This window comes from Microtus oregoni, unplaced genomic scaffold, assembly GCF_018167655.1.
Source record: "Microtus oregoni isolate MIOR12 unplaced genomic scaffold, Mior012 000023F_ref0000262, whole genome shotgun sequence".
In the NCBI taxonomy this organism is placed as follows: Eukaryota; Metazoa; Chordata; class Mammalia; order Rodentia; family Cricetidae; genus Microtus; species Microtus oregoni.
The window spans coordinates 24,731,829-24,755,074 of NW_024543082.1; the positions used below are offsets into that span (position 1 = coordinate 24,731,829).

Genomic DNA, 23,246 nt, shown 5'->3' on the forward strand with positions numbered 1-23,246 from the left:
CAAAGCAAAGGCATCAATCAGGTGACTGTGTCTGGCTGATTCTAGAAATGAAATTGTCTCTTTAAAAAGTACGGCCTAATATATTCAAAATCAACCCACAGCCAAACTCCATTGGCCAACGAACCGAGTTTAACCATAGATTTTTCTATCAAAAACATGCCAGCTGTTCTTACAGCAACATCTGTAACATTCCAGCTGTGTTCAAGGATTGTAAGAAACATCTCTGTATCCTCTCATTTCTCCTCTGACTGAAAGGCAGAGAAACAGGCCTGCTGAGGGCGGTGAGCGACAAAATCAGTGTGGAAGCCCAAGTGCATAAAAGGATATGTTGGTGTGTATGACTTAATTATCTGCATAGCGTCACTAAAACTACGCCTACTTAACTTCAAGAAGTCAGAACTCTGATGTTTCCACCTCCCCTGGCATCTACAATCAAAAAGGTACACTTAATGTTTCGCTATGCTTTCTCCTCTACTAGGTGAACAGTCTAAAACTGGGTTACTTCAAGATTAGACATAAAAATATGGCTGGACACTTACAGAGCTCTCTAGAGAGAAATGTAAACATCACTAAACTAGCTTGATAAAAGCCTTCACGACAAATTTCCATAAACCTCGGCAACCAGTTAGTTGAGACAGACAACTTGATTCCATAAAACGGCGCACACACAAAGGAAGCATTGTATAAAATGAAATTCAGAGCCTACATATAATGTCTATTGGGGGGGGGCAAACTGCAAGAAAAAATAAAGGAATTAAATCTGAATAAGCAAACGCTTTCAAATTCTTTTTCGTATTGCTACATTCTATGTGCTTTTATGAGGCAACTTAGATCCTTCGGTTAGGAAACTAAGTGCAAAAAAACTTTGCTTTCCAATGTAATCTGGTAAACTAATGATTTTTAAAAAAAATAAATAAAATAAACGGCTTGTTAATCCTGTATGCGCTTTAAATGTTATAAGGAAGCTACATTTTTAAAATTGCGAACGTGTTCTAATCAATTTAATTCTTTTTTAAACCTCAATCTTCTTAAAACGTTGCGGTAAAGCTACAAAGTTTTCCTGGACCCTTCTAGTAACGGCAAGCGATTCTAAACACGATTTCTAACTGGACTGGCAACGGGAGTTCGTTCCGTGAAGTGGCGGCCAGGAGCCGAGCAGGGGATACTGAGCTCTCGGGGGGCACCTGGGTGGCCCGGGCCTCCACGACCTCCGGGGCAGCCGGACCCCGGCACCTGCGGGAGTCAACAGGCTCGGTCCGGCCGCATGAGGACGGGCTGGGCTACTCACCGAGCAGCGACAGGAGCAGCCAGGACGCTGGAGCCGAGCGCCGCCGAGTCATACCGGGGCCGCCGCGGGAGCCGCCGTCCACCGGGCTCCTAGGCGGCGGGGTGCAGCGGGGACCGCGCGGGACACGGGAGCGCCGAGGCCGCTCCGCTCCGCCGAGGCTCGGGGCAGGCTCGGGCGTCCCGGGCTCGCCGGCCGCCGCAGCCACTCCCCCCCAGCTCCCGCCAGTTATTCCCTAGCCGGGGGCTCGGCGCCGCCTGCCCACTCGCCGAGCGGTCTCCAGGGCAACCGCGGCTCCAGTGCGACGCCTGGCGGCCACCAGAAGAACACACAGAACCACAACTGGAGGGGCTCGGGCCACCTGCTCTGGTTCCCTGAACTCGGCAAGGACAGGTGAGCAGGACCTGAAACCCAGAGCGGCCTCCCTCAGATCCAACATGCCTTTGGGCTGCAGTTTTTAAGACAGTACCTTCTCTGTTTGGCCATTTCTCTTTCTAACCTGTCCTGAAACCCAATTCATCTGAAGAAAAAAAAAATCTAATAGCCAATATTGTCACTATTGACTACTGAAGGAGAGTTAGACTCTCTCAGGGGTGAGTCCCCTTATTGGTTGTCCAATGCAGAGTCATCAGCCCTGGGTTGTCAGCCCTGAAACCATGTACAAACAACAAAATCGGACTGAGCAGGTTGTTTGAAGGATGGATGGTGTGTGTGTGTGTGTGTGTGTGTGTGTGTGTGTGTGTAATTGATAGACATATACATATATGTATATATAGATATGTATACACATATTTATGTAACTAATAATCAACAAAAATGAGACTTTCAACTTGAGAGTGAGGAGGATATGGGAGGGGTTTTAGAAAGAGTACCTGGGAAGAGCGGAGAGAGAGACCATACAGAGTGTGAAAATGATGTATAATACTATTTCAGTTAAAAACAGGATGACCTTAAATGCCTGGTCTTTTTGCATCCACCTCCCAAGTCCTGGGATTTCAGGCCTGCAGTCACCGGGTATGTCATCTCCCAAAGTTTTAAGTGGTCCCTTACAAAGCCATGGTTTCCTTAGATGACTCTAATCCTGCATGTGGCAGAGCCTTGACACTGGCAGCGGTTACTTCAGATGGATTTTTACCTTTCGTGCCTTGTTTGCTATGATTACATCTGAGAGGCTTTCACAACATTTGAAATTGCTTTACTTATTTCAACTGCACTACCGCCATTCCTTTCCCATTTGGGTTTCTGTTTCGCTTTACAGCCCAGAGCCATTTTCTGCATCCACATCATCCACACTGAAGCTTTTAAATCTGAGGCCATACCTGCCCAGGAACTGCCCGGCCGTGTGACCAGCTTCTGAACAACCTCGATTAGAATTCCTGGAGCCGTTGGGAATTCTGTGTCCCCGTACCTCGGTCAGTCTGGCTGCAGCGACTCAGACACAATAGTGTGCTCAGAAGCGAGGCGAATGTAGAAAACATTTTTTAAAAAGGAAATGCGTTGGCACAAACATGGAAAACTGTGTAGGAAAACAAGAATATTGAGAAAGTAGAATTATCGATACACTCTTTTGAAAATTGGAATGTTATATTTTGAGGTTAAAAGGAAGACGTTTAAAAGATGCCAATGACTGGGGGCTTGAGAGAGGGCTCGGTGGCCGAGAGCACTTGCTGGGCTTGCAGAGGACCTGGGTTCTGTCCCGGGACCCACATAGTGGTTCACAACCTTCTGTAACTCCAGTTCAGGGGATTGCGTGCCCTCTTCTGCCCTCTGAAGGGACCAGGCACACATGCGGTATATATATACATAAGACAAAACGGCCATAGACATAAAAAATAAATATTGGAAAACAATGCCAATCATTTTAACAAGAGTAGCATGAAACTGTAATTTGTTCTCAGTAGTGAGGGAGGCTTCAGCTTGGCTCACACTTCCTACTTCTCTTTCACATCAATGGGAAGTTGAGATTTTCAATGCTGGTGCCCTCTCTAGCTTATTCCCATTCCTCTACGCTCCGGGGCAAGTACTAGATTTTATTTTCTCCATCCAGTCCTTTGCTCTCTCTTGCCTATAGTCTGACCTTGTCCTCAATGGGGCACAGAAGCGATGTCTGCAGAAAAGTAAGTAGTTGATGCTACTCAAGAGCATCCCCTCTGCCTTGTCATAATCCCAAATTTAAATGACAAATAGTGTTTATTTTTCAGCTAAATAGCCTGTGCTTAAAAGTCCTGATAAAGCAAGTTGCTGGCTACAATCAGTACACAGTATTAACTAAACACAGAGGCTGCATTAAGGCTCTGGGCAGAAGGTTAAAGCCAAACCATGTGGTGTAATCCCTGCCCCAGATAAATGCCACTTATACCTGGACCACATCTATGCTGTCACAAATCATCAAAGAAACTGAATTACTGCCCACTGGACAGGAGCCAGTGAGTCGCCAGGACACAATGGTATCAGTTTGATGCAGGAACCCTTGGAATAGAAAAGGCCCTGTGGCTTCAGGAGGAGGATCATGGACAATCGGAGTCTGGGAGACACAGAAGCCCTGGGGTCATCTAGTCAAGAGTGGACTCAAAGGAGCAGACCGAGAATTAGGAGCTCCCACGCTGGACCCTATGGCTCTCAGCCTTTTGCTCTTCCAGAAAACACAGGTATGATCTTTAATTCACGGAAACACCACCACCATGTGCTCGGGATGTGCTATCAGTGAGGACGGATTTCTCTGTGCTCTTTTATCCTAATCTGCCAATAACCACAGTGGGGTTTCTCTAAATCCCTTAAGCATTCTGCGTGAGAAAGCAACAAACATCAGCAGACATTTGTACCATGCTTTGTATTTCAAAGTGCTTTCGCATATGCTATCTGGTTTGGTCTTCATTGCGATGCCAGAGGGTAGGGAAGGTGCTTATTATAACCCTCATTCACACAGGGGGATGCTGGGTCTTAAGAGAATCAAAGATACCTCAGGGATGCAAGTACCAATGGGTAGAACCAGGACCAAGGCCTTTTCTCGTGTCCCCTATAGCTTTTCTGACTATATTAGAAAGTCATTTAAAAACATGCTGGTGTCCTAAAGCCAGTCTGAGGAACGCTGAAGTTGTCTCCCCGGGATTTATCTCCCTCTCTACCCCACCACCATCCCACGACCACCCACTGCTTGGGGATGAAACACACTCTTCTATTCCTCCCAGATAGGGAACGCACAACAGACCAAAGTACGGATACCAATGAAGTCCAACTTTGTGAACCACGCACTTTTATTGGGTTGCTTGTAGGAATATGGGTGAGGGCTACAAACAGGAGCAGGAAAGACTCAGACAGTTGTAACACCAAAGGTGACCCCAGCGTGAGTGACAGCTCACAAAAGCACACTGCACAGCCTGCAGGCAGCTCAATAGGTTGGAGAGCATCCTTTCCCTGTGTCTCTGTAGGCCTCAACCTCTTCCAGGCAGCTGGGCTCTGCTTACTCTAGAGGGAGAGGCCCATGGCATCTGGTCAGTTTCAGTTTGGGGTTTTTTTTTAATTTTTGATTGCTTACCTCCCCACTTCAGGTGCTCCCCAGCATGATAGAATGTTTCGGTCACCTAGGAGACTGTTACACAACACCCCCACATTAGTGGCAGTTGGATGGAGTTTACTGGGGCAATGGTAGCTGCTCCAAGAAAGAAATGGGGAGGTGTCTGGGTGCACTGTGTAGCATGGGTCAGGTGAAGAGAGAGGCACCCCAAGATGAAACGGAAGGCCTGTGTGGCAGCAGGAAGGTCCAGCCTCTCTGATGGACTGAACCCCAAACAGCCAGCCATACAAAGGCGTATTATTGAAAGTTACACTAAGTATTTCTTCATACCAAGGCCCCTAATCTAATTTGCAAGTCCTACTGAAGGAAAGTAGCACAGACCCCCATGACTCTAGTCCTTTCTTCTGTAACATTTGTAATACACAACAATACAAGTGTGCACTGTGATAGTCGTGGGACGGCTACGGTGCCCCTCCAGCAAAACGATCACTGTTTTCCACAAGGACTCCTCAAAGTATTTCTAAAACACAGTTGTTCCTTCTAAAATCTAGACCACCCCCCTCCCCCAGTACAGTAACTCTGCTAAATTCCTACAACAGAGAGGAGTCAGGCTGAGGGAAGGAAACCAGATTAGATTCTACTGTGGTTATAACTGAGACCTCTTGACTCAAAACATAGGTGGCATGGATTTAACTTCTACCTATCCAAGTTTAAATTTAACACTAGACAAACTTTTCAATTCATCAAAATGCCAGGTGATCTCTTTCCATGATCAGTTCATTTGTATTCAAGAGTGCGAAATGAATTTTATTATTGGCATGGGAGAAATATAATTAAGAAAAAGTGATAGAATTATAAAGTTTTCTAAAGCTAAGTATAAATTACTTTTGAATTAAATATTTTAAATTATTAAGAACGCAGATCCCTTTCCATCTAAGTGTATAAATTACATATTAATTGCATTTAAATTTGGAGGTTTAGTATTTATGGAGCGTTTTATATGAACATTATTTTAAGGCTAGTAAAGAGCTGTTTGGGCCAGTTACTTATTCTGTAGTTATTTTTGACCAGCTGCTCAGAGCCAGATGTTGTCGACAGTCGTGGTTGGTCCCTTTAAAGATAAAATTTGAGGAATTCTCCTCAACTTAGAAGGAGTCAGAAAAAATTCTCTAAAATAAAAAAGAAATGGTAAAAATTGACAGTATTATCTAAACAAACACAGCAAGAAAGCCAACAAGTGTCCCTTATATGCTGATGTAAATGAGTATTTAGTATTTCAAACGTCCTTCTGAAAGTTGAGTATAGCCTAACTATGCTTAGCTATACTGATAGCTTAACTCTCTTACGCACTTCTTCACACTCCCCTTGGCCACTCTGGCTGCACAGGATTTACACCACGGTGAATGACAATCTCTGTCTCCCTCCCAGTGTCTAGTCTCTCTCATCATTGTGAGTTCCGTTGAAGGTAACAGCCATTCTCCATTGGAGAATTTCAGCCCTTCTCTTTAAAATCTCTCCATCACAAACACATCCGTATTTGAATAAAGCTGCTTTTGTACAGGATTCATTCTAACAAAATGCTTCTGAATTCTCCCCAATGGCAAATTTAAAATGACATCAGTGACTTATAGAGACTTGACAAGAGCAACCCCTTAAATAGCATTTTACACATCACCTAAGAGTTTGGCGCTGTCTCTTAGCTATGAGGAAATTTTATTAACATTCTACAAAGTCGCCACCAATTTTCCATTAAGCTGGTCTACTTCCAACGCATCATTTACTTTTATATATTGGGCTTTTTGGAAATCAGTTGCTTTCCTCTTTTCAAATCCTGGTGGATTTTTCACAGTCATAAACATAACTCAGACTCTTGTTTCTGGTGACAAAGCCTAGAAATCTTGACTGACAAGGAAACGTGAAGCTGTAAAAGCTTTAAATGAACTGATGAACCCGCCACAAAATACAGAAAAGAGAAGGTCAAGGCCAGAAGGGAAGGAGAATTGTCTATGGTCTATGCTGAACACAAGTTGAGTGACTTCCCATATCTCAGGTCATTCCCCTTCCCAGCACATCAGGGGTTTCCATGTCAGGGAGAAGGTGTATTACTAAAGAAGGCCTGTGTTCATGTTCCATTGCTGCTGTAATCAATCCCAAACCTGTGGACTAAAACAACACAGATTGGTATTTTACCGGGTTTGGAGTAAAAAATAAAGTAAGTCCCAGGGAGACAATAATCAAGCTATTGATACAACTGTGCTCCTTTCTGGAAGCTGTGAGGCAGAATCCATGCCCTTCTTTTCCCAGCCTCTACAACCCACTGTTTTCCCTTAGCTCATAGTTGCTATTCTCGACCAGCAGCATTGGAACATGCCTTCTGGCACTGCCAGGAAAAAGGGAAAGAGCCAACTTGTACTTCTGTTTCCTTCTTTCATGTGTAAGGATTCCTGTGATTACAGTGAAGCTTCTTAGATAATCCAAGATAAGCCATTTCCAGGTCAACGGAATATCATCTGCCCTCAATGCCCTGCTGCCATTTAAAGTACCATGCTCGGTAATCCTGAGGATTAGGAAGTGAACATTTTTGGGAAGTCATTATTCTCCATCTTTTTTACTCCAAGATTTTTAAGTTTATTTCATTGGATAAGGTTAAAAATCTTCAAAATCTATGAAAAAAAGGTTGACTTAAAACTAGTAAAACTGGGAGTTGATAGTTAAAAATCTATGCATAGGTAATTTTTCCCCTATCATTCCTTTTTATTGGTTTTTTTTTTGACCTGTACATTTTTTACCACTCCCCTCCCTTCCGCCCCTTTCAGCTTCTAGCTTCTCCCATGACCCCCACGCTCCCAATTTATTCAGGAGATTTTATCTTTTTCTACTTCCTCTGTAGATCATGTATGTCTCTCTTACTGTTCTCTTTGTTGTCTAGTTTTTCTGGGGTTGTGGACTGTGGGCTGCTTTTATTTTGTTTTATGTCTAAAAGTCACTTATGAGTGAATACATATCACATTTGTCTTTCTGGGTCTGGGCTACCTCACTCAATATGATTTTTTTTCTAGGTCCATCCATTTGCCTGCAAATTTCAAGATGTCACTATTTTTTTACTACTGTGTAGTACTTCATTGTTTAAATATACCACATTTGCTTTATTCTTTGGTTGAGGGGCATCTAGGTTGTCTCTTGAGCAGCAAGGTGGAAATAGCCAAGATCTCCTAATCAGACTCAGAGACCTGTAGCCTCTGTTGCTATCCCATCCCTTGCTGTATGGCTTACGTATGTAGGTTAACCACCTTTTCCTCTCCTTTCCGCCTCTTTTGTAGAAGAGGTGGTGATAGGTATGGGCTACAGCCACAAACTAAAGACTGTGAAAACAGAATAATCACTATTGTACTAAAATCTTGAAACGATAACTGATAACTCAAAACTTTGAGTTGTGACCTGTGACAGAAAGAAATGCACATGGCAAACGACTTAAACGAAAGACTAAAGCTCACCCCTCGCCGTCTCAGGAGCTTCCTGTCAAGCGGGCCCACTGCTTTGGGCCTGGAGCACGACAGAACATCACCACGTCAGGATCATGCGACACTGCTCACTCGGGGCAGCTAAGAAGCGGAGAGATGAAGACCCTCGCCCCCAGCAGCCCACTTTCTTTCCTCAGGCCCCATCTCCCAGAGTTCCATGCGCTTCCAGCAATCTATTCCATTATGAGTCTATCAATGGATCCTTGCATTCATTGGTCAGAACCCACACGATCCCGACACATTCTTAAAGTTCTATTTTTTTGAGCACTGCACCGTGTACCATCTTTAGCGGAAGAGAGTTAGGAGACTTTTTCACATTCAGGTTATAATGTCCAATGTGAGAGCACTGAGTGGTGTTTCAGTCTTAGGAAGAAAAATATTCTGTGCATTTTTAAGCGTAAATGAAAGAGCATCAGTAGATGTCAAATGTTCATTTTGAGTATACTTTAGTCAACTTTTATACCTCTAGTATGTTTAGCCTCTAACATAAAGACCTGCGCCCAGTCAATGCACAGAAAATTTCTCAGTTTTATTTGCAGTGAGAAGCAGAGCCCAAAACGCTTTTGCACCTCAGGGAACCCATGAGCAGCTGCAGAACAAGACGTTAGCCAATTGGACAGGCACACCTCTGAGCCTGTAAGCCTTGAGCAGGGGCTGGGAAATGGCTCAGTTTTCAACTAGTCTTGCAGAGGACCCTGTGTGGGTTCCCCAGTCCCACACAGCAGCTGACAACCTCCGACAGAGGCTATTCCAGAGGTTCTGAAATCCTTTTCTGGCCTCTGACACCAGGCATGCACACGGTATGCATTCAGACATGCAGGGAAAATATTCACACACATAAAAATAAATAAATCTTTATAAATAAAGCATTCGGATTAGGGAAATGGAAATAATGAAATGACAAATAAAAAAGAAAGCATTCCCCACTGAGCAGAGGAGCTGTGACCCCTAATGCCTGAGGCCAGCAGTCTGGGTGGTTCTGGGAGTTCCCAGAAATCCTCACTGAAAGATTTCCTATGGCATCATTTTGACTACCTAGCTGCTCGTAATGGTTCGTCTTCACTGTAAGTTTGATGGATTTAGAATCACTATGGAAACACACCTCTGGGTCCATCTACAAGAACATTTCCAAGAAGATTTAACTGAGAAAGGAAGACTGGATGTGAAGGTAGGCCTCACCATTCCATGAGCTGGGCTCCAGGATGGAATAAAAGGGAGAACGTGAGCTGAGAATCAGTACTCAGAGCTCTCCGCTGTTCGAGTACCATGCTCACAAAGTAACCAGCCACCTCATCCCTTACCTCCCTTGTTGCACTATATCCTTTCAATCTGTGAGGAAAAAACAAAACAAAATAAAAAAAACCCTTCCTCCTTCAAGCTGCTTCCGCAGCAACTAGGGCAGAGACTGACACATCCCCGTGGTTTCTCCTTATTTTGGGATGTTCAGGCTTCCTGTCTATGAGCTATTCAAAATCCTGGGCTTTCTCTCCAGTCATCAGTCAGCATAAATTTCTATTCTGGCAACCAAGGGCTTTAAACTCTTTGGGATTAAAATGTTCTGAAGATTTTGTCTTTCTAGGTTAGAGAAACCAATCGACTTAGATTTCAAAGGTTAAAAGGTAAAGGAGGGGTTGCCTTGATTGAATTCATCAGAGGAAATCTTTGTAAAAGAGTAATATCTGGGCAAGAATGCAACATGCAAGAGAAAGAAATAGACGATTTTGATGGATTGAATTGCATGATGGTGTCTTTGATGCCAACGTGGGAGTCAGAGCCAGGGCACAGTGTGCAGTTCATATATAGATTTAATTCATACTATAGTATATTAACTATGTTCTTTGCAAGGAAACTGTGAGATATGCCTTAACCTGTGTAGAAGGTTAAATTTAAATCTAACTTGGATTATTCAAATCCTCATTCAAATTCTCACCGCAACCCTGTGCAATAGGTTACGCCACACTTGTCGTGTTTAATAGTCATTGTCAACTTGACTATATCTGGAATCCTCTAGAAGACAGGGTTTGTCTGTAGGGGTGCTGCCACCTTCACTGAAGAGGAGAATTCTGCCCTGGATGTAAGTGTTACCAGCCATGAGCTGGGGTCCCTGGATAAAAAGAGAAAGCAGCCAGGATTTCCGCATTCGCCTTTCTCTGCTTCCTGACGGAAATGGATGCAGTGGTTGCTTCACACTCAGGCTGCCGTGCTTTCCCTGCCATGGTGGACTACATACCCTGAAATCATGTGCTCTCACTTCCTCTCTCCTCCCTCTCCCCCACCCCGTATTGTTTTTCTCTGTGTAACAACTCTAACTGTCCTGGAACTTGCTCTGCAGACCAGGCTGGCCTCGAACTCACAGTGGTCCACCTGCCTCTGCCTCCTGAGTTCTGGGATTAAAGGTGGGTGCCACCACTGCCCGGTTGTGCCATAGCATTCTTTTATTATAGTAATGATAAAAGTAACTAATACAATCTATTTTTCTAGATAAAGGAAACAGATTTAGGGGAGATGGTTGAGTGATTAGGAATACTGGCTGATCTTCCAGAGGACTCAGGTTCAATTCCCAGAACCCACAACATAACTCCCTGTTCCGGAGAGAAAATACTTTCTTCTGACCTCTCTGAGCACCAGATACATGTGGTACACAGACAAACAGGAATACCAAACACCCATATACATACAATAAAATATATTGAATTCTTTTTAAAAACCTGAAGTTCAGTGGAGGTTTAAACTGCAAGATCAGATCATACCATTCTTACACAGTAGTGTCAAACAGTATCACCCAGGTCTCTAGTCTATAAGACCAGAAAACTAAGCTCCAATACGTCTGTCTGAAGTATTAATGAGACCACTCAAAGCTGATAATTTTTCTACTTTGAGTACTAAAAGTTTGTTCAAACTTTAGCCTATCTTCTCTCTATCAGCTAATGACCCTTCCTTGACACGGTGAAATGAGACACTGACCTTTTAAAAAATCAACCTGAATTTTATATTTAGTGAGAATGAAAACTAAATAATGCTTGGTTTTTATATTATCTCAATAGTAAAATCAAAAATAGACTGTAACAATTGGAACCTAAATTAAAAACAGTGAGCTATGCTCTGTTTCTATAGTAACATAATGAGAGAAAGATGAGATGGCCTAAGAGATGCTGTAATTATAACACATTGGTCCAAGGCTTTAGAAAAAAAATCCATAGGCATTTAACAATTATTATTACCAACGTCTACACAGTAGCATCATGTGGAGTGTGCTATGGTATGAGCTCCCTGCACACACTGCTGATCTTGGGACTACTTTCTGCAAGCTTATCCCACTTCCCACAGCTACAACCTGGAAGCATATCTTGCTGTGGCCCAACGAAGAAGCTCTTTCTGCTCAGGAGTAGCTTCTGTGTTCAGGAGTAGAAGGCCTTGACTTGCCTACTGCGGTGGTTCAAATGAGAACAGCCTCCATAGGCTCACATGTTTAAATACCTGGTCCCCAACCGGCAGAACTGTTCGGGGAGGATGAGGAGGCGTAGCCTTGTGAGAGATGTGTACAATTGGAGGTTTCAAAAGATTCCTGCTATCCCCAGTGTTCCTTTCTCTCCCTCCTTCTTGTGTATGAAGACGTGAGCTCTAGGCTAGTCCTGCCACCACACTTTCGCTCCACCATCATGGACTCTAACCATTTGGAACTCTAAGCTCAATGAAATGTTTTCTTGTGTAAATTGTCTTGGTCCTGGTGTAGGGGCACAGCCATAGAAAAGTGACTAAGACAGCTGCTAAAGACGGCAGCAGAAAGAGCAAGCCCTAGGAAACACGGAGGCATGTGAGTTGAAGTCTAAACCTGCATGTCAGGTAAACTCATTTGCGAAGTCAAAAAAAAAACAACACAATAGCCAATCATCGATAAACCTCTCTCACAACATTGGCACTGTGCACACAGGTCACCTTGTGTGGTTATCATAAGCCTTGAATTCTTGAACCCAGCTTACCCTCCTGCCTCAGCTTCTCCGCATCTGGGACTCTGAGTGCACAGACCGCCCTGGAGCCTGGGGTGTCACCACCACTGCTGCTGAGGCACTGGCGGGAAACTGGTGACCGCCACATGCATAACTCGCAGGTGTCAGTATTTATGGGACCACCCCATGAGTGTCAACATATAATCCTTCCCCTTCATATCCCTCAAATAACAGTTCCTGGTCATGTTTTACCGGGCTCCTCAGAAGGTTCTGGCATGACCAATAACCAACCAGCAAAGGATGCATCTTTAATCGACTTTCCCTCTGTTAACTTTTCCATCAATTACTCCTGTTCCCCTGAAAATTCTTCTAATTATACATAAGCCTTGGCTCAGGCTGTATCTTCAGGAGAATTCAGGCAAAGAGACCTACATTTCTTAGATTTTTATATATCTGTGTGTATGGTTCTCACTATGACTCAGCTAAAGTTTTTTTTATCATTTTTTGTAGTAGCTGATATTTTAAATCCCATGTCTGCATTCTAAGAATAGTTCTCCTCTTGTCCTAGAGATTTTGTAGCATCTCCATCCTGTAGCTCTCTTGATATTAGAATCAAATAAAGCATATACAAAACAGGCCTTTGGTGTCTGAACTTCTAAGTGATAACAGGTTTGCTCAATTTCCACTTTGCATTATGGTACAATACCTTTTGGGAAGTCAATTTGCCTCTCTATGCCTCAACTACCACATTTACGAAAATGGAATACAATTCCTACTTCACAGGTTGTTATTAGGATTCAGTGAACTAATATGTGTGAAAATGTCCATTATAGCGCCAGGCAGATAATCAACCTGGCAAGCTAGTGCTGTTAGCTGATATTATTACCATTATCAGCAGAATTCGTTTTACTTGAAAGTCTGCCACTGTGAGGATAAAGTATCCATTTTATAGACTTGCTGTTTCCACCTCAGACTTTTCACTGAATCTTACTTTGAAGATGTACATAACTATCTCATAGGCTTAGTGCTGAAGATCATTATATCTTCGCAGAACACACCGGGAAAACCTTCACGTATGTTCTTGAGAGGCTTCAAAACATTACCATTCTTATGAATACTTCTTCTGAGCCTCAGACAGGTAAAAGCCCTGCCTCCAGGCTGCGCCCAACCTCCCACCACCCACTGGACACTGCCCCTCAAGACCCAGTCTGCTGCCCAACCCCACACACCTGAACATGCTCCCTGTGGTCAGGCCTCCCCTGCAATCCAGCAGTCCACATAGGCACAGGTACAAACACCAGTTGGGAAAATAGCAGACTACATAGGTAAAGGTGCAAAATTCACCAGTGGGAAGAACAGGCACAGGCACAAGTCATAGCAGTTAGAAGAAAAGATGAGTAAATGTGAATGTAAGAATATATTCAACAACTAAAAGAACAATATAGCACCACCAGAACCCAGTGATCCTACAGCAGCAACACCTGAAGATTCCAAAGCAGCCAAAACACAAGAAGATGAACTTAAAATTTACTTTATGAATATGATGGAGGCTCTTAAAGAAGAAATTCAAAATTAAAGAAGTCAAGGTAAAGACAAGCAAAAAATTGGAAGAAATCAATAAATCCCTTAAAGAAAGCCAAGAAAAAAACAATCAAACAGGTGAAGAAAATGGTTCAAGACTTGAAAACTGAAATAGAAACAATAAAGAAAACACAGAAAGGGGGAATTCTGGAAATGGAAAATCTGGGAAAGCAAACAGGAACTACAGACGCAAGCATCATCAACAGAATACAAGAAATAGAAGAGAAAATCTCAGGTGTTAAAGATACAATAGAGGAAATAGATTCATCAGCCAAAGAAAATGTTAAATCCAATGAATTCATAATATAAAACATCCAGGAAATCTGGGACACCATGAGGAAAAAACAAACCTAAAAATAATAGGAATAAGAGAAGGAGAAGAATCCAGGCTCAAAGGCACAAAAAAACATATTAAACAAAATCATAGAAAAAAAATTTCCCAGCCTAAAGAAGTTCATGCCCATAAAGTTATAAGAAGCTTACGGAACACCAAATAGGCTGGACTAATTCACCTCACCACAGAATAATCAAAACAATAAACATACAGAATAAATAAATAATTTCAAGTGCTAGAAAGGAAAAGGGCCAAGTAACATATAAAGGCAGACCTATCAGAATTACACCTGACTTCTCAATGGAGACTCTGAAAGCCAGAAGGGCCAGAACTGGTGTTTTACAGACACTAAGGGACTATGGATGTCAGCCCAGACTATTATACCCAGAAAAACTTTCAATCAACATAGATTTAAGCAATACCTATCCACAAATCCAGCACTACAGAAATTACTAGAAGAAAAACTCCAATGCAAGGAACTCAACTACATCCACACAAACACAGGCAATAGATAATCTCACAACAGCAAAACCCAAAGAAGGGAAACACACACACTACCATCACCACCACCCAAACCAAAAAATAACAGGAATTAACAATCATTGGTCAATAACATTCCTTAATATCAATGGAATCAATTTATCAATAAAAAGACACAAGCTGACGGGATGGATATGTAAACAGGATCCATCCTTCTGCTGCAAACAAGAAACACAACTCAACTTCAAAGACATCTCAGATTAAACGGTTGTGAAAAGATTTTCCGATCAAATGCTGCTAAGAAGCAAGCCAGTATAGCTATTCTGATATCTAACAAAATAGACTTCAAACTAAAATTAATCAAAGGGATAAAGAAGGATATTTCATATTCATCAAATGAAAAAATCCATCAAGATGAAGACTTAATTCTGAACATCTATGTCCCAAATACCAGGTCACCCACATTTGTTAAGAAAAAAAATTACTAAAGCATAAGTCCCACATCAAACCCCACACATTAATACTGGGAGACTTCAACATCCCACTCTCACAAACAGACAGGTCTGACAGACAGAAGCTTGGCAGAGAAACAAGAGAACTAACAAATGTTATAACTCAAATGGACTTAATAGACATCTACAGAACATTTCACCCAAACACAGAAGAATCTACTTTTTCTCAGCACCTCATGGAACATTCTCTAAAAGTATGACCACATACTCGGTCACAATACAAATCTCAAAAGATAAAAAAAAAAAAAAATTGGAAAAAACCCTTGTATCTTACCAGACTACCATGGGTTAAAGTTAGAGTTCAACAACACAAACTACAGAAAGCCTACAAACTCGCAGAAACGGAACAACTTTCAGCAGAACCACCACTGGGTCAAGGAAGAAATAAAGAAAGAAATCAAAGACTTCCCAGGATTCAGTGAAAATGAACCTACAACACAGCCAGACTTATGGGGCACAATAAAAGCAGTGCTACAAGGAAAGTTCATAGCACTAAGTGTCTACATAAAGAATCTGGAGAATAATATAACATAACAGCACACATGAAAGCGCTAGAACAAAAACAAGCAAACTCACATAGGGAGAGTAGATGCCAGGAAATAATCAAACTCAGGGCTGAAATCAATAAACTTGAAACAGAGAGAACAATACAAAGAATCAACACAACAACGAGTTGGTTCTTTAAGAAAATCAACAAAATAGATAAATCCTTATCCAAACCAATCAAAGGGCAAAGAGAGACTATCCAAATTAACAAAATCAGAAATGAAAAGGGGGACATAACAGACAATGAGAAAATACAAAGAATCATTAGGTCATACTTCAAAAATCTAAAACTCGGCAAAATTGTAAAATCTAAAAGAAATGAACAACTTTCTTGATAGGTACCACATGCCAGAATTAAATCAAGACCAGATAAACAATTTAAACAGACCTATAACCACCAAAGAAATATAAACAGTCAGTAAGTCTCCCAACCAAAAAAAAAAAAAAAAAACAAAGGCCAGGACCAGATGGTTTCAGCACAGAATTCTATCAGTATTTTAAAGAAGAACTAATACCAGTACCCCTCAAATTTTTCCACACAATGGAAGCAGAAGGAATATTGCCAAATTCTTATGATGCTACAGTTACCCTGATACCCAAACCAAACAAAGATGCAACAAAGAAAGAATTACAGACCAATCTCCCTCATGAACATTGATGAAAAAATACTCAACAAAATACTGGCAAACTGAATCCAAGAAAGAATACATCAAAAAAAAAAAAAAAAGCATCCACCATGATTAAGTAGGCTTCATCCCAGAGAAGCAGGGATGGTTCAGCATATAAAAATCTGTCAATGTAATTCACCATATAAACAAAATGAAAGAAAAACACACACGATCATCTCATTAGACACTGAAAAATGGCTTCTTCTTACCAAGTACAATCTTGATAGAAATGGGATGGCCGAGCGCATTTGGTTTTTCTCCTCTATTCAGCTCTCACGGTTCAGTTTCTTCAATCCAGCCCAGGCATATACTATCTACTTAATCTATGCTCATACTGATCTTAAAATCTGGTGGTTACCTCTGGCAAAACAAAAATTATCTCCTCCTTGTGAGCATTCCTGTGGGTTTGTAAATTTAACTTAAAAAAACCTTTAAAAACATAATAAAATAAATGTCTCTCAACAATTGTCCGTGTGAAGAATTATATTCCTCTCCAAGTACCTTATCAGAGGCCAGAAACATAGTCTACCATTTCACAATGCACACAAACAGCTTGCCTTCCCGTCTGAAATGGAGAAGGAACCATTAACATTAGTGACAACATGTCTTTGCATCTCTCGTGTCTTCTAAGAAGAGTCAATAAGTAATTTCTTCACTGACCACTACCACACCACTCTTGAGAACACGGGCTTTCAAAGCAACTTTTTAAAAATAACGTTTAGGTAGAAAGCATTATCTCACAATGGCTTGACACAGAGTGATGTGATTAAAGGGTGATTTCTTGATCTTAAAGAAAAAATCAAGATTTAGAGTCCCTTTTCAGGAAAGTAATGAGGACAGCATTTCTTAGTGACAATGAGTAACTGTTCTCACTGGTGGTTGTTAGAGCAACAGGCTACAATTTTATAAAGTTGCACTGGTAATTAAGATCACAAAAGGTGTATTATATATTTCCCTAGACATTAGTTGAACCAACTCTTAACATTTCAAAATACTACTTTTCACTTCCATTTGTGAATTTTCATTTACAAAATTCTTTTGGAAATGGTCTTATTTAGAGTAGGAAAAATGTAACAGCCACTGTAACTTATTGGGGGTATTTTCTAGTGAGGAAAATATAACCACGGCTTGATGGTATCTGAAGAACATATAGATACTGATGATGACATCCAATTTCAGATAATAACAAAATTCCAGCTCCTTTGGACCATCTTCTGTGGGCAGTGGGGTAGATATATAAAAGGGCAAAATACCATTGTTGACATCTTCACAGCAAGGAGAAAACAAACAGGATTAAGGAAAACAGCAAAGTGGGGACAAAGGAAAGAAATCACATACTTGCCACCAATTAAAAAGGTGCTACTTTGTTAACAGTTGCTCACTGTTTCAGGAGGAAGTTTTTCACTTCTGAGTCTGTCGTCATGGCAATGAAATTGAGACCTATTTCTTCCCAGCTTTAAAATCCCATATAGCAATGATTCACCTGAGGATGAGACAATTCTGAGAGGAGAGGCAGTGTGTGGGAGGAAGGAACATCTGTGGGGGATCCTCTAGGTGTGAGGCATAATCTCACTTATCCCCAACATGAACGCACCTTGCAAACACCATATTCAGTCTGCAAAGGAGCTGGTGGGGGCTCTCACTGCAGCTGGATGGAGAGGGCATTGGGACCGGCCGGGGTGGCGGTACACAGCTGCAATTCCAGCACTCCATGAACAGTGGAAGAAGGTCACTAAACTTGATGCCAGCCTGTGCTACTTAGCAAGACCTTATCTAAAAGCCGCCCACATGTGTCACCAGGTGGCTAGAATCAAGGAGCTCCTGACGCAGAGCTCACGCTGTTTTCCCTTTGACAGAGTTTTTGCAGACAGTCAGAAGTGTTTTTCCTTTCTTTCCTTAATTTTAAGATAGGTAGGTAGTTAGGTAGATGATAGATAGATAGATAGATAGATAGATAGATAGATAGATAGATAATAGATAGATAGTAGATAGATGATTGATAGATAGATAGATAGATAGATAGACAGATAGATAGACAGACAGATAGTTTTACATCCCAGTCACAGTTTCTCCTGCCTCCTCTCCTCTGAGTTCCTACCCGCTCCCTTCTGCGTGCCCTTCATCGACTATTCAGAAAAGGGCTGGCCTCCCATGAATATCAAAAAACATGGTATATCAAGTTTCAGTAAAACTAAGAACCACCCCTTGTATTAATACTGGACAAGGCGACCCAGTATGAGGGATAGGGTCCCAAAAGCTGGCAAAGAATCAGCATCAGCCCCTGCTCCCACTGTTAGGAGTCTCACCAAAGCAGAAGTGTTTTTCTTTTACATTGAAAGTTCCAAAATAAATAAATAAATAAATAAACTGGTCTCTTTTCCTGGGGGTTCCTGTAAAGAATTTCTGATAACTATTCTTTGGTGGAACTAATGTTGAGATGAAACAATATACATGGGATGCTTAAAGAGAAAAAAAAAATCACTCGAGCAAGCCAAAAACCCCACAGCATTCTGACCAAAAGGAACTTGGAGAGGAAAGAGTTTATTTAGTTTTCAAGTTATAGTTCATCATCAAGGAAAGCAAAGGCAGGATCCAGGAGACAAGGGCTGGAGCACAGGCCATGGAAGGGTGCTGTTTACTGGCTTGCTCCCTGTGGCTCAATCAATTAGCCTGTTATAACCCAGGACCACCAGCCTAGGGGTGGCACTACCCACAGTGGTCTGAGCCTTCCTACATCTATCGCTAGCCAAGAAAAGGTCCCCACAGACGTGCCCACAGCCTAATCTGAGGGAGGCAATTCCTCCTTTGAGAATTCCCTCTTCCCAGTTCACTCTAGCTCGTGTGAAATTGGTAAAATCTAACCAGCATATCATGGCATATGCTCTATGCACGTATCTTCCTGGTGCAATATCATATATGATGGGAACTGTAAGCGAACAATTTGACACAACTGTCAATCTAAACTGATAATACCGATTTACTAATTTATTATTCAAGTTAAGGATGACACTTCAAGTCTAATAAATATTATCTCTGATGTACAGATTTCAAAGTATTTGGATCAGTCACAATTCATAACCACACGCCGGACGGTTAACCAATCCCGTGTCTGTGAATTGAGAGAGACATGAAGAGTCAAAGTGCCCCAGCAGCCTCCTCAACATTGTGGTCCATGGGCAACCTTCCCAGAGGGGTTCCCCTTTCCTTTTGGGATGAACACATCTAGATCATTAGAGCTTTAATCCGATGGTGGGGCATCAAGCTCTGTCTGTAGATCCCTGGGGAACACCATAAGAAGGGAATGTGAATTTCAGCCCTGGTTTCCAGACACAAAAACCCTGGCTGCGAGAAAAGCAGAACCACATTCTCAACCCTGGACATAGAACATGTTCTGCATTCTGAGGCCATTCCCCCAGCTCTGCAAGGTAGTGCTACCTACTCCCTATTCAAAGGCATCCTACCATTATTAAGACAGATTCTTTGGCATAGCCGGGTCTATGACAAGACAGATGAATTCCATCAGCTGGCCCCCTGTAGACTTCATCTATGAGATGACTTTCTTAGCCAGAAGTGATGTTTCTATGGAATATGATTACAGTGGTGAGGGCATTCTACAAACCCACAGATGGTAGTTTTGGCAGAAGCACTGTGTAGAGGAACGGGAAATCCACACAGAGTAAGTATGCTTTTTAGTAAGAATAACGTGTTGCGCCTCCATGGTGAAAATTGCCTGACACTCCAATCGCCCACCCAGTGGCTCTGAGCACTCAAGGTCTCACCACAAATTCAGTTTTCCCAGGGGTGGAGGACACGTCCCCTGGACCTGCCAAGGCAGAAGTTTCAATACAACACATTCACTGCAGCTCTTCAACCTCCCTGCACTTCGGTGCTTTCCCTTGCCATGTGCTAAGGCCAATGCTGAACTTGACACCACCTGGTGTAAGATACCTTTTGTTCTGCATTCACTCAGGCTTGCCTCTTCCTTGGGCTCCATCTTCTTTATCTCTGATCTGCAGCCTTAGTTCCTCTTTGGGAAGCAGCTCAACATATTCATAGATTCCAAAGTTCAAACCATAACTGAATTGGCACTGTCTCAAATATAAACTAAGAAGAGATGGAGAAAAGGCCGGTGGTAAAGCCCTTGCCTAGTGTATGGGCATGTGTAAGACCCAAGTTTAAGACCCAGTGCTGAAATAAGGTCAGTGAAGACAAAGGCCCCATTGTGTCCACACCTAACTGCCTGGTGCACACGAGGCACTCAAATCTTTATAGAGTGACTTGGCAAAGAAACCAAAGAATGATTGGATGAAAGGAAGAGCAGTCTAGGGGATATTATCCAAATACAGGCTATAGAAATACAGGATAGAGAAAGAAAACTAAGAGTCACATCACAGAAGCCACCATTGGAGATGGATGAATTAGCAAAAAATGTTCTGCAGCCACACCACCCTGAAAGAAGTCATCTGAATTGCTAAGGATTAGACCTAAAAGGCTAAAGAAAGAACGAAGCAGAAAATTCCATTGACTCGTAGCTCTTTCCCAAGACAGTCCAGCTTGACTGTGGTGGGCTGTGGAGGAAGGGGAAGTGAACACGTAGGAAAATGAAGTGTTCATTTACCTTTTTCTTCATTTTTCAGTTGTACAAACTTACGTTGTGTATTGTAATAGTTCAACACATGCACACAGTGTCCAGTGATTAAATCAGGTTAAGTATTTTTTCTTTACAATTTATAATTCTTCTAGTTGTGTGAAATAAACATCTTTTTTCTGTAGTAGCATCACTGTATTAAAAGCACCAGATGCTATTCTATAGTCTAACTGGAGCTACATACTGTTGACCAACCTCTCGGGGCTCCCACCTCCCCAAACCTCTCAAGCTCCTAATACGCATTAGTCTGCTCTGAACCAAGTTCTGTTGTTTTTTCGTTATTCTGTTGTTTTGGTTTGGTTTGGGTTTGCTTGGTTGTTTTTAGCTTCCACATGTATTTGAGATCATGAAGTACTACTTTCTGCTTCTGGCTTATTTTATCAAGCATAATGTCTTCTGGGGCAGTTTGAATGTAACTGGACCCCATAATCTCATAGGGAGCGGCCCTATGAGAAGGTGTGGTTTGTGGAGTGGGTGTGGCCTTAATGGAAGAACGGTGTCACTGTGGGGCAGGCTTTGAGGTTTCCCATGCTCAGGATCCCACCCAGTGCCTCAGTCGACTTCCTGTTGCCTACAAGATGTAGGACTTTTAGCTGCTACTCCAGGACCATGTCTTCCTGCACACCACCATGATTCCCATCATGATGATAATGGACTGAACCTCTGAAACTGTAAGCAAGTCACCCCAATCTAAGGTTTTCTTTATAAGAGTTGCTCTGATCATGGTGTCTTGTCACAGCAATAGAAACCCTAAGACATCTTCCATGACACTTCTTTTCTATGCCTGAACAATATCCCATTGTTTATATATACCACGTAATTTCTTAATTTTGCCATCTGTTTATGAACAGCTGATCCCATATCTTAACCACTGTACACACAGAGTGGGGCAACACGAAGCCTCTGGATAACACTCTCACAGGCTGATTTCCCACATTACTGACTACTTAAAAAAGCAAACAATCTATCCTCATTTAGAGACAGAAAGCTAGAAGAAGTAAAAGAAAGGGGCATGGTGGCGCATGCTTGAATCCCATCACTCTGGAGACCGAGGCATGCAAGCCACTGTGGGCCCCAGGCTACAGCCTGGGCTACAGAGAACGAGACAAAGGTTACACTGTGTAGGTTCAAGAAAAAGAGAAGCTGACAAAGAAGCTGAGGAGGTTCTAACCTAATCTTGAAGCAAGGTCAAACACTTGGAGAGAGATAAAAATACTAGGCATGGTTTGAGAAAAGAAAATCTTAGATCTTGAAACTAGAAGTAGAACCAACTAAGTACCGGAAGGCCCAAATCAGGATGAAAGGGCTTGATTTTCTCCCTGATTACAGAAGAGTTTACCTCCAGGGATGGAGGACTTGCCAACGATTCAGCATCCGCAGTGAGTGACAATGACCCTTGTAAAGTGAGTGTGGCCTTGCTGGAAGAACGGTGTCACTGTGGGGCAGGCTTTCCCACCCAGTGCCTCAGTCGACTTCCTGTTGCCTACAAGATCCTTACACCGAATGAAGGAACTTAAGTATACGTCACAATGGAAGTGTCCGCTGTTCAGTCTCCTGGTAATCACTTAGACTATGGGACAAGCACTACTAACTAGCAGTTGACACATCTTTGGAGAAATGCTTATTCAAGTCCTTTGGCAAATTTTTAATTGAGTTGTCTTTCTGGGTCTTTTTTTTTTAAATCATATGTAGTTGCAGAAATTCTGATAGATCCTGGATATCAGACCTTATCAACTAAATGGTTTGCAAATAATTGCCCTGTTCTGTGGGTTATCATTTCATTCTGTAGCTCTAAGAGGGCGTGGCTCAGGACTAGTGCACATTCTCAGCATGTCTGGAGACCTGCACGAAAAACAAAGCAGCCCACAAATATTTTTAGTCCCAACGTAGTCAATTTATCTCATTTCTTTTGTTACCTGTACCTTTGTTGTTGTAATGAGGTCCAAGGTCATTTTTGGCTACACAATATCTCAAATAAACGGGAAGGGGAGAAAGGAGAAAAACAAGACAAGGAGGTAAAACTTGGGAGGAGAACCATTCTCTAATCTAAGTGGATGAACACATGGACCTCTTTAAGACTTTTAGAGCTTTCCCTTTCAGATCTGTGACTGATGTGCCAGTTAGTTTGTTGTATGTGGCATGGCAGAGGAGTCTAGTTCCATTACTTTGCATGGTGCTACCCAGTTGTGATAACTCCCTTTAAAGACTAT

The 23,246-nt window shown here is 42.1% G+C and overlaps 1 protein-coding gene across 1 annotated transcript in view; it reads right to left on the reverse strand.

Moving 5' to 3' along the window:
• Window positions 1-1,529, reverse strand: part of Igsf11 (immunoglobulin superfamily member 11) — a 118,115-nt gene extending 116,586 nt beyond the window's left edge. The window contains exon 1 of the mRNA XM_041673386.1: window positions 1,289-1,529. Coding sequence (XP_041529320.1) covers window positions 1,289-1,340 — 52 coding nt within the window. The 5' untranslated portion in view covers window positions 1,341-1,529. The remainder of the gene's footprint in view (window positions 1-1,288) is intronic.
• Window positions 1,530-23,246: the final 21,717 nt, after the last annotated feature.